Consider the following 12,600-nt stretch of genomic DNA (forward strand, 5'->3'; position numbering starts at 1 on the left):
CGTGTACGGAAAAAAAAAAAAAAGTTATTTGTCTAATTTCAGCTGCAGTGTGATCTTGCGTGAATTTCTGAGAAAAGATATTCTCATTAGAACTTTTATCTTTCTTAAGGGTAGTATATTTCAAAATGTGGGCTCTTGAGTCAGACTGTTGCAGTTTGAATCCTGGACATCTGTGTGAATCAGGACAAGCTCACCATGCTGGGCCTCAGTTTCCTCATCCATAAAATAGGCAAACCAGGAGCACGTATCCCATGTTGTTATTTTGGAGCTCAAACAAAATACTTTATGTAAATCACCTACCTTAGGACCTAGCACATAGTAAACCCTCAGTGAACAGTAGCTTTTATGACTTTTATTAAGATGTAAGAGAAATTTTTCCAGAAATAGAGGAAGACCTGCAACAGAAACTGAATACATTTTTTTCAGTGAAACTAAAATAGCTGTCCAGCTCTTTTGTATAAGTGGCATTTCTTTGGGAAATGATCCAAAACTTGAAGGCCAACTGTTTTGTCCCTTTCCTCAGGAGGGTTTCATGGGATCTATTCTCTTCATATTCCCTACATTCTCACGGAAGAGTCACACCTGGAACTCCTCGTATTTAGTATCTCCGCTTCTCACGTTCCTCAACTTGAATGCCATTTCAGGCTCTGGGTTCAGTTCCATGCATTATCTTCACTTGGTAAACTGGTTAAAAATTCAGCAATTCCCTTCGTGGGGAAGATGCTTGCCGAGCGCTGGCAAACTAGCTTTCTAAATGGGTTGACTTGCAAATAACGTTGTCCAGCCTTAAAAGGCAAGGACGATGATCTCTATGTCCATGACAGGACACCTCCTAGTAGCCTGCCGTCAGACACACCTTCTGTTAATTCCCAGTTAAACAAAGTTATCACAGACCCGGTCTGTGAATACCCAAATGTATTGGAGTCTTTGCCTTGTGCAGGGAAACTGAGGGGAGGGCGCAGGCCTGTACTGAAGCTTTTGACTCCACATTTCCCAGAAGCAGCCAGTGGAGTGCAGCTTCTCCTGTTTCAGCATTTGCCCCACGTCATTTCACAACTTAAACTGAGTTGGGCTGGGCTGGGCTGCGCACACATTCATTCATTCATTAAACCCCACAGCGATCAATAAATACTAGTTAAGCTACACTGCTTCTTTGCTACTTTAGAACTATTTTCTCGTTTTGTCATTTAAATGAAATTTTCCCTTGTTTTCCCGGCTATGCTGTAAATTTCTCGAGCACGTGGACTTCCGCCTCATTCTTGTCTCGTGCAGCGCCATGCTTGATTCTTCATTCAGCCTATGTTTTTATTATTATGCTCTGCAAAAGTGCTTGCTCTGGAGAAATGGGTTCGAAGCCTAGGAGTTGGGTAAAATTTTCTCCTTGACTTTTTTTTTTTTATTGTGGCTGTTACGAGAAAATAGCATGCAACACTCAGCAATTACTAAGTCATTTTCCCACTGTAATACAATTGCAAATACAAACCTAACAAAGCCCATGTTGAGATTTAGAAACTTACTCATAAACGGTCGTCCATCCATTTTCGTTACTTTTGGTAGCCAGGAGCCCCGTGTTTCCTGGATAGGTCATCAAGGCCAGATTGTAGCCTTGGGCTGACACTCTTTTCAGGACTCCGTTGCTGCTTATGGTCAGCCAGTACACCTGCCCGCCAGGCACCACAAGCCAAAGGGGCATCCCGCTTGCGTCTCGGCGAATGTGCACAGAATTGCCATTGTTGCTGGTAATCGCACCCAAGTCGCCTTCGGCATTGTAGGTGAAATTATACACATAGTCCCTCGTTATCAAGTTCAAGGTGTGCAGGTGGGTTCCATTGACAGTGAACTGGTACAGTTCCTGATCAGCAGGTGATGCGATCTCATAAAGGTTCATGTCATTCAAGTGGGCTTGGTTCCTGCTAATGGTACGAATTCGAACATTCCCAAGGTCTGCCACGTAGAGGGTACCATCAGGTGACACTGCTAAGGAGGAAGGGGCTTTCATCTTTGCATCTTTGGCATAGCCACCATCACCTGTGGGAGAAAGACCCTGATGTTAATAGTTGTGGTCACAAGCACTTATACAAACATACCATATACAGAAATCGCTGTGCATCAAGAAGGGGACAGTCAGTGAACCAACATTCTCCACATGCCCCAGCTGGATATCTGAAACCCATTATTCACAATTCTGGAGTCAGTGCCACTAAAGATGAACAGTGAGATGCAATTCTCTCAGTTAACACCGATTTTGTGAAATCGTCAATCCTGCTCTTCTGTATCTAAAGATACAAAAACAGCAAATGACGACAGCCACCCCAAATCTAGCCAGAGACTTACGCCTGTCCATGCTCATGGCATCTATCTCAGGGCTTTCCAGTCCTACTGTGCCCAGACACCTTTCTTCTGTTAACTTTCATTGTCATATTGTGAAAGTACACTAAGTCTGCAAGTGTGACAATGATTCAAAACATCAAATTTGATAACTGGAATAAACATTCCAGTTTTGCCTTGAAAGAAAGATATCAATTAGCAAAATAACTATAAAACTAGTTGTCCAGGAAAACATTGGAAATATCAATCAAAAGTCATATTGACCAAGTTGCTCACTCTTGATTCCTCTGTCCCAAGGAAAGGCAAAGGTTAAAAGAACCATTTGGGCGTGGATGAGCAGTTTAATAGGGCGGCATGCAGCATGGAGGGATGTCCACGTACCAGCAGTAAATGCATCTATTGACACTTACAGGACTGTTTACTGTCTGGAATATCCACTCTGTGTTTTGGAGAAAAGGCTCTTTCCCCCCCCCACCCCCTCATTTCAATTGAAGTAAAGGGCGCTACTGGTTATGGAGAAAATTTTGGTTTAAAAAAAAAAACAACGTAAGTAGCAGACTGATGTCCTGAGAACCCTCCATTGTGAGATTTAATTTTGCCCTTGTATCCTGAAAGCAGTCTGCTTCTAGTCCCTTTGGGTTTCAAATAGCACACACTGTTAATCTGGAAACCAGTCACTTATTGGAAGTAATTTTTTCCTTAGCTAAATCAGTAAATGTAGGTTTTACCTAGCTTCCCTTTATCCAAAGTACAAATAATATCATGATCTTACATTTGTAGAGTGGTCTTAACTTCTTAGAGTACCAAAACTTTTATTATACTAGTTTATCTTCAAAACAGCAAGGTGATATAACTGAGACACGTGGTCTCTCTACTTAGCAGATGAAGTGAGTCATGAAGGGGTTTTATGGCTTTCCTAGGGTCACTCAGTGAGTCAGCTGCAGAACAAGGACAAGATACTAAGCTATCTGACCCCCAATCCATCGCTTTCTCCAGTGCCTCGCACCAATGTTTACAAGTAATACTTTTGTTCTTTTTTTGACTTTTCTGATGCACGTTTTTCTTTTGAAAACAGAGAGGGGGAGCTACTGAATTGCTAAAAAGGTCATACCTGAAAAACAGTCACAGTTGGGATCAATTTTGCAGTCACAGTCAGTGGGGGCACCAGCCATGATGGAGATCTCCCCATTGGTGGTAACTTGCTGAATGCGGTTTACTTTCCTCTCGTCTGTTTCAGCTATGAAGAGCAGCCCGCTGTGGGAGACGCTGATGGCCCTTGCTGACTCCAGAGTGGAGTGAATTGCTACCTTGCTGACCAAGAAATGATCGATGCCCGGCACCTGGCAGTGAATGGGGCGCCCTGCAATGATCCGCACTCGCCTGTTCTCAGAAATTTGAAGCACAATGTTGTTATCCAAGACGTACAATGAATTGTCCAAGGGATTGACTGCAAGGTCTGTTGGCCACTCTAATCGCACCTGCAAAAAGAACAGAACACACACCATTAGGTTACAATATCTTTCCGGGGCCGTTTTACCTTGAAAGAAAAATTGGCTTATTGGTTCCCCGTCTCATGAATTTCAGCAATGTTGGTGTTATCCGGCAAAGTTCGGAAGGACAGTTGATTGAGTGCTCTGGTAAACACATTTACCATTTATGCCATTTCCAACATAACGTGAATTATTTTCTGCTATAATTCCAGAAGGATCCTTCTCAGAGTGTGGTCTCTGGACCAGCAGCAAGAGATTCACCTGAGAACCAGTTAGAAATGCAAATCCTCAGGCCCCAACCTAGACTTACTGAATCAGAAACTCTGGAGTTGGAGCCCAGCCAGCCATGTTTTAACAAGTCCTCCACGTGATTCTGAAGCACAATAAAGTTTGAGGACCACTGCTCTAGGGCTTCTGTGGCACTATGAGATGCAAATCTCTCTCACTGCTCTGTAGATGCATGGAACAGCAAAGTCATAGAGGCATCTGGACAACAGAGTGCTAGAGAAACCCGATTTTACTCCATCAGCAACCTCTGGGGACAGGACCTTTCCTTGGCACAGACCTAGCATCTGTCTTGTGGAGTACTCAGGTACGGTTCATCAGCTGGGGATTTGGAATCCTAAGTTGTAATGCACTGCTCATGTGGCTTGACCTGGTTCACTCCACATCCTTTCTTTCCTCAGCAAAGAAACAGGTTGGTTTGTTCTTTCATTGGATGTTTGCTGAGCACCTTCTCTGTGCTAAGCCTTGTGCTAGGCTTTGGGCATTCAAAAGATCTCCAAAATGACACAGCTTCTGCCTTCAAATGCCTCATGGTCTACAAGAACCCTTGGAGAGCCATCAGGCAATTACTCTCCATGTCATGAGAAGGAGGCAGCAGAGAGGACGTGAGAGCTCTTTACCCAGACTAGGAGTCAGGAGGCAGGTTATTTCCAGAGAAGGTGGTACCTAAATAGGGTCTGCAATGACCAGTAGGAGAGGAATGAGGTGGAAATGGCAGGCAGCAGAGTTGAGGGCAATCCAGGGAGAGGGAGCAGCATGGGTAAAGGTTCAGAGATTAGAGACAGTATGGCCCATCCAGATACTACAAACAATCCAGTAAGGCTAATACAGGCTGAGTGATGGAGAGGTGATCGGTGAGAATCAGGAGGTATACAGTGGCTAGGTATCAGGACTGAATTGTGCCCCCCTAAATTCACATGCTGAAGTCTAACCTCTAATGTGACTGTATTTGGAGATGAGGCCTTGACAGAGGCAATAAAGGTTAAATGAGGTCATAAGGGTGGGGCTCTCAGGTCCTTATAGGAAGGAGGAAATACCAGGAATGTGTATGCACAGAGAAAAGCCCCTGTGAGGACACAGTAAGAGGATGGGCGTCTGCAAGCCAAGGAGAGAGATCTCAGGAGAAGCCAAACCTGCCGACACCTCGATCTTGAACTTCCCACCTCCAGAACTATGAGAGTATCACTTTCTCTTGTTAAAGCCACCTGGTCTGTGGTGTTTCGTTGTGGTAGCCCCAGCAGACTAATTCACCAGGTAATGGAGAGATGTACATATCCAGTTTTATTCTGATGGCTTTAAGTAGGGAGGTGACATAATCATATTTGGGTTCTAGAGGGATCACCCTTTCTGCTGTTGAGATCATATTGGAGGAGGAGGTGAGATGGGAAACAGGCCGCTAGTTAAGAGGCTCCTGCAGTGGTCCAGGTGAGGGATGATGGTGGCCTGAATTAGGTTGGCGACAGTGGGGATGGAGAGAAGTAGATGGATTTGAGACACATTAAGGAGTTAGAAGCAAAAGGACTGGTGTGTGTGTGTGTGTGTGTGTGTGTGTGTGTGTGTGTGTGTCTGGCGTGCTGGTGCCAAGTGCTGTGCTGGGCAATGGGACACACAGGCCAAGCAAACACGGATCTACTCTAGTTCCTTCCTCAACACAGGAGTCAGCCCAATGTCTACCCTGACATCTCCTCGACAGCTGCTATTTATCACCGGGCACTTCTCAGAGAACTACGTTACGTGCACTCTCGACTCCACCACTCACTTATTCTGTACTTTATTTCTCTTCTCTTATGGCTAGGCAAAGGCAGAAGAGTCTGCCCCATTCCTGGCCAAGACAGTAACAGTAATGTAGCTGCAATTCTTTTTGCCTTGAGTGAAAGCCCGAGGAAAGCTTTGTTTTTCTTATTGAATCCGAAAGTCTGAAAACAAGATATATGCTATCATCGCATTCTGAGGCCCACTATTTCCAGGGGCCTTCCACTCAGTAATGAAGTGGACAAAGGCCAGTCTGAGATAAAGCCCTTCCCTCTAATTCTGTCTCTTAATGGAGGGCAACTGGTGATGTTATAAAGAAGACAAAGGTTGTCTTTGACCTCTCCTCTTGTACCACTTGGGTCTCTTTGTCCCCTGTCTCTGAGTGTCTCTCCCAGACATCCAGCAGCCTCAACCTGTCCTCCTGTCTCTATATGCCCTCAGCCTTGACATAGGCTGGCCTTCTCTGGTCAGTACCATATGCCTCTGGACAGCTAGGAATTTGAATGCTAATGGAGTATAAAGCTGAGCTTCTGTTATGCATGTTCTACAGAGCCTTTCAAACTGAGGCCATTGGATAAACATTAAACACCAGCCTTAACAGCTCCCAGAGCAGTTTGCTGTGATGTGCTCCTCAGCACGTCTGTCTGAGGCCCTTGCATGTCAGCGCCCTGCCACGGAGAGGGAGAGCAGGGAGATGGAGCGCCTGCGCTGTGGACCCCTCCACAGCCCTCACTCTGGACCTCTATACACACCATCGGGCTGCTACAGAAGCTGTCTGTGTGCGCTGGGCCTCTGGAGCACAGTCCCCCAGGAAATAAGCTGGGGCTGGCTGAGGAAGAGGAAACCAATTGATTTCAGTCCAACACTCGTATTTTGATCAAGTCTGAAGTCAGTGACCCAGAAAAAACAAAGCTGGCAGAAATGACGTTCTAATTATCCCCGCTCTGAGAGCTGAGGCCGGGGCAGAGGCCGGGGACGGCACACACCTGGCAGAAGTCAGAGCAGGCCATGTTTTGGACTCTGCTCTCTGCTGTCAAGGCCGCCTCTGAGATAAAGACTGGTAGTTGGAAGACGAGCTGTTAAATTCTCCAACTCGCCCGAGCTGATTTAAGTCAACGCTATTGGTGGCATGTTTATTAGGTTTAAAATTGCCTCAAAAATACACCAGCTATTGTGTCTGTTTGTTTTCTGTTCCATCAAATAAGTCACCCTCTGGCAGTTTCCTGTGACTAAAGTGGCCTCTGTGCTTCTGAGACACTTTCTGTAGGAGCTACACAGAATCCCTTTAATTCCCATTTGATTTGTCTCTGAAAACGCCTCAGATGAAAGATGTGTGGCTACTTAGTAGTCTAGGGTCTGTCTTTTCAGAAACTGGACCTTTTCACCTCTCGTAGGTTGTTAGTTCCTTCTATCTGCTTCTCATGTTAGATACTCTCTTTTCCACGTAATTTTTCAAGGAACTGGTGCTTTATACCGAGGCATTTCCATAACACACAATGTAACGTGCGGATTGGAGTCTTTGCCTCATTCCGGCTGTCAGAATTAGCATCTGTTAGTTGCAGAGAGACCCCAGAATTATAGACTACTGAGGTGGGACTAAGGTTAACCCCTGAGGGCTGTTGGCACTTGTCCAGGTGGAGAGAAATAAACATTTCTTTTGGGGGTGGTGGGAGAATCTTTGCACAGTAACTCAGCCTGCAGGGAAACCATTTGGCCTAATTTGTGGTCGGTACCCCACCTTGTAAAAATACATTAATTTGCTTGAAATGTCAAAATGTATTCAAGCTAAACTAGCATTAAAGGTCACTGGTGTTGCCGCCAGCTGGTAGAATGTGCCCATCTCCCAACAACCTTCCCTGAGAAATAACCCACAGCAGAAAGGGGCTCTTGGTCTGGATGTCAAGTCTTGACAGCACCATGTCTTCCTCTGCTAATTGAAAATCTGCCTTGAAGGCACTTGGCCCTCAGGTCAGCCAGTCCCACGGCTGGTTTAAAGAGTCAGCTAATTTTGACCTAAGTAGTAGTTTATAAAGCCACAGAATCCTATCGGGGAAAATCCATGTGTAACAGCAATATCTAAATATGAGCCCTTGATTAGACTAAACCAGAAAATTCCTCAGTTATCCCACACTGTAGACACAGACCATAATTTGTAAACTGAGGCGCTCCCTAACAGTTTCAAGGCTGGTTCCTTCCCATACTAGTGTGTAACCCTAGGCAAATGAGGTATCTTCTATGAGTCTCTGATTTCTTCATCTGCAATAAGGAAAAGAAGCTGATGATAGTCTACCTACTTTTCAGAGATATTGTGCGGATCAATTGTGATAAGGAGGCAAGGTACTGAGCCCAGTGCCTGGACAAAGTATGGGATAGCAAATGGTATTAACATGAAAAATGGTCTCAAAGTCATAAACCTTTAGCGCTAGAAGGAACCTAGTCCAGTTACCATTCAATATAGTTCCTTTTCAGCTCCGTTTCCCAGACTTCAGTTGTCCACATAACAGCTTCATGAATTTTGCCTTAGCTGTCCACCACTTGCACTATTATTGACTTAATATTTTTCTTTAAATTGACTTACTTTTTAAATATAAATAGGTGCTGCCCCTTCCTTTGAACTGGTCCTAAACAATAACATCTGTAAAATTACAGGCCCACTCATCTGAGCCTTTAATATAAGTAATTACTGTTTATTGAGTGCTTCCTATGTATCAGGCTCTTTACATGGATTATTACTTTATATGCTTAGAGCAATCACTTGAGAAAGAAACTATCAATATCCCCATTTTCAGATGTCTGCGCTTCGCCTCTATGCCGTCTGATTCCTCACCTAGAAGAGTGGACATGTTTCTTCACGCTCTCCTCACCAAGTCTGGCCTCCCCTTTACCTGGTTAGATTCAACCTAAAGGTTGATTTCAACCTTTTGTTTTGTTTTGTTTTGTTCCTGAGAAGGTCAAAGCTCATTAGGAGTTGAGTGATTTGTCTTTCTCTCTGTCATTTGTTATCTTTCAGTTCAATGCTTTGTGGTGCCTACTCTGTCTCAGGCACTATTACAAAGGCAAATAAAAAAGGTCCCTGCCCTTTATGAGTTCCCGGTCAAGTGACAGAAGGCAGATACAGAAACAGGTCATTTCAATATCACGTGGTTAAGTGACACGATAGACACATGCCCAGGGTGACATGGGAACACAGAGGAGGAAGTTTGGGGCAATACTCCTAGAAGAGAGATGTAAACTTAATCTTGAAGGATGAAGCAAAGGTACTGAGAAAAAGCAAGGTGGGAAGAGTGATCTCAGCAGAGGGAAAAGAACGAACAAAAGCACAGAAGCACGAAACCGTATGGGCGTGTGGAGCTCACCGCAGTCTGGGATTGCTGGAGCATAAGTAGGGTAGGCAGTGGTGGTAAATGAAGTTTCAGTGTTTGCCGGGGACTAATTTTAAGTCTCTCCACTGAGGCACTATTGTCATTTGGGACCAGGTGATTCTTCGTTGTGGGGCCTGTCCTGTGCAGTACGAGATATTTAGCAGCGTCTCTGGCCTTTATTCACTAAATGCAGGTAGCACCCTCCCTTGAGCTGTGACAACCAAAAATGTCTCCAGACATTACCAAATGTCCCCTAAGGGGAAAACTGTCCCTTGTTGAGAACCGCTGCATTAAGCCATGAAGGGCTGTGTAGGCTAAGGACTTTTGACTTGAACTGAGGGTGTTGAGGAGTCAATGAAGATCTTTAAAGTTGGGGGTTGACATGGTCAGACTAGGGCTTTAGAAAGATTACTCAGGCTGCAGTTTGGGGAGCAGGCTGGAGGGAGACCAGATTGATGCAGAAGAATCAATTTGGAGGCCAGATCTTCACCAGTACATTCACACATTTACCTAGCTGTCCCTCCACGCCTCTCGCAAATATCTGATGCTGATTCAGACAGACAAGGTCCCTGCCTTCATGGGCTTAGAGTCTGCTACACTGTTTCTCATACTTTTTTGGATTTACAAAGTCCTTCGGGAGTCTGATGGAAGCTATATACTCTCTCCGTAGAAAAAGGCTCAGATGTAGTAGAAGGAAGTGGTTAGGAGCTCAGGCTTCAGAGTTAAGACTTCCTGGGTTCAAAATTTTGTTATTTGCTAACTCTGTGACCTTGGAGCAAATCAGTTAACCTCTCTGAGCCTCAGTTTACTTATCTAGAAATTGGGTATAGTGATAATACCTTCTCAAAAATTTATTATAGGAATTATACCCAAAAAATCTACATAAAGCACTTAGCACAGTGCCTGGTACACAGAAAGAGCTCTGTAAAGGCTACTTTTTATTATGGAACATGCCTGTATTTCTTCTCATTCCTGTCTGACTATGGACATGTTCTATTCCTTGGCTATCTCATGAACCCTTATTTGATTTTTTTTTTTGGGGGGGCTGTGCCTCATGGCTTGTGGTATCTTAGTTCCCCAACCAGGGATTGAACCTGTGCCCCGTGAAATGGAAGTGCAGAGTCCTAACCACTGGACCGCCAGGGAAGTCCCTCTCATGAACTCTTAAGTGCAGTCACATCGTCATGCTCTTTCAAGGTTTCCCTTGCTTCTCTGTCACCGGCCATTCCCTCCTTGTTCATTTATTCCATTGCTTGAGAATCCTTTTAAGCTGTGTGTCCTCCAAGAAACATTTGGCTTATATTGGGATATATTATTTCTCATACATTTGTCAGCCAATTTCACGGCTAATATTTCAGCTTATTACTTGGATTCCCCACTGTTATTTGTAACAGTACTCTTGGTGCAGTTCCAAGTGTAGAACATGCTACTTTATTTTCCTTTCTTCTGCCAATAAATGGCTCTTTATCCCATTTTAGGCATTATGCTAGGCACTAAGGAGCCAGCTCTAACCAAGACAGACTAGGCCCTGCCCTCATGTAACTGACAACCTTTGGCTGACTTCATTTCCTTCATTTTCTAATAGGTACAGGGTGTTGCTAGTGACACAGAGCAGTAGAGTACTTCTGTTCCACTCCATCCATTTTAAGAAATTACTTTCCATGGAAAAGCCTCAGAAACACATCATGACTGTTACTATATTTTGCCATTGCTACCAAGTGCTAATAACTTCTTTTCCCCAAGTTCAACTGTGCTGAAGAAACCAGCTGTTTCCCAAACGGCCCTGTCTAACTATCCTAAACAGGACACTTCTCATCTCCCTCCTTTAGTACATTTCCAGCCTTGTGGCTCATTTGAAAAGTGACTGTTTGCTTTTGATCTCTGAGGCCTCTTCAGCAGGAATTTCCAGGAAGCGTATGATTAGCGCTTCTGTAGTATGCCAACCTGGGGGAAGATGCAGTGACGGGACGCAGTGCTCTCTGCCAGGTGTTCTGCCAACTCCATGTTAGACTTCCCCATTCTTCTAAAAGTTGACAACTGCAGACTGTTAGCATCACTTTCTGTCAGTTTGCAAATGGCCTTCTCATTTCTTGACACTGATACTGTCTGAGCTTCTTCAAATTTATAAAAGAGGGAAAAAACCGTCTGGAGAAAGTTTGGTTTTCTGCAGTTGGAAAGCACGATGACACCTTTGAGAGCGATGGCCCTTATTGATCTTGCTTTTAAAAAGTGGAAATTATTAGAAGATGAAATACACTAAGACTACACGGACTCGTCAACCGGCAAATTATTTCCCATTATCTCAGATCCACATTCTTGTGTTTCTCTGAATAACGGCTGGAGAGTTTGAGGAACCCCTCAACCTTTGGTCAAATGTGTCAGCCTGGTCTGTGTCCATGGCTGCCCAGTCAGAATAACTGACACGTAAGTCACATTATTCATTGCAGATGAATAGCCAGGATCAATCTAATCAAGAGTTACAATTGGACTGATCTTTAGAATCATTTTGCTGCAGAGCCTATAGATTAAATCACACCTACCCCAATGTTTCAAAAACATTGTGGAAGTTGAGCAGAGCTGGTATGTTTCATCTTGCAATAATTCACACTTTTAATTTAAAAGGAAGATCAATAGGAACCATCACTCTGAAAAGTATCATTGTGCTTTCCAAGTGCCCCAACCCAAACTCTTTCCAGATGGCTTTTAGAAATTTGAAGAAGCTCAGACAGTATCAGGGTCAAAACAAAATGCTGAATTTGTGGTTACTAAGATGCCTGTGGCAGAGACTACTAGTTCTAGACCTACCCTATCATTCTTTCACTCTCTCCTCCTCCTTTAGTGCACTAATCTTAAAATTTGGGCGTACTGCTATCTAGAATCGAAGGCATTCCAGCCTGATTTGCAGTTACCTGTAGCCATGTGACAAAGTTCAAGGCAATACGATGTAAGAGGAGGTGTGGAAGTATCCACACTTTTAAATTGATGCTGCTTAAGGACAGCTGACCCAACTGGAAGGAGCCTCTTATTGCCCTTTCTTCCAGTATGCAATATGGATAGAAGTGGTGGGAATTTTAGCAGATGTCTTAGGCCATGAGGTGGCCATGAAAATGGAAGTTCTGTGCCGGGTGGGCAGGGCAGAATTATAGGAGCCTGGGTCCCAGACGACCTCGTGGAACTGCCATCCAGTCCTGGACTATACTAGTGTGGCTGCTATCCTGCTTATGTCACTGTTGTGTGTGTGTGTGTGTGGCGGGGGGAAGGGGCTCTATTATTCTCAGCCAAATCCAATCACAACCAAGAAAATGTTCTGTTAGGCTTTGTTTTTGACTGGTGCTACTGACTATACCAATATGGTCAATCTGGTCTAACAAATTTCTAGGTTT

At 44.3% G+C, this 12,600-nt stretch overlaps 1 protein-coding gene across 1 annotated transcript in view; it reads right to left on the minus strand.

The window, feature by feature from the left end:
- The window catches only part of TENM1 (teneurin transmembrane protein 1), a 608,552-nt gene that overhangs the window by 34,950 nt on the left and 561,002 nt on the right, over positions 1 to 12,600 (minus strand). Inside the window, exons 25-26 of the mRNA XM_032620244.1 lie at positions 3,440 to 3,806; positions 1,518 to 2,028 (exon numbers count right to left, since the gene is read on the minus strand). Of these exons, the coding sequence (XP_032476135.1) occupies positions 1,518 to 2,028; positions 3,440 to 3,806 (878 nt within the window). The remainder of the gene's footprint in view (positions 1 to 1,517; positions 2,029 to 3,439; positions 3,807 to 12,600) is intronic.

Source organism: Phocoena sinus, chromosome X (assembly GCF_008692025.1).
Source record: "Phocoena sinus isolate mPhoSin1 chromosome X, mPhoSin1.pri, whole genome shotgun sequence".
Classification (NCBI taxonomy): domain Eukaryota; kingdom Metazoa; phylum Chordata; class Mammalia; order Artiodactyla; family Phocoenidae; genus Phocoena; species Phocoena sinus.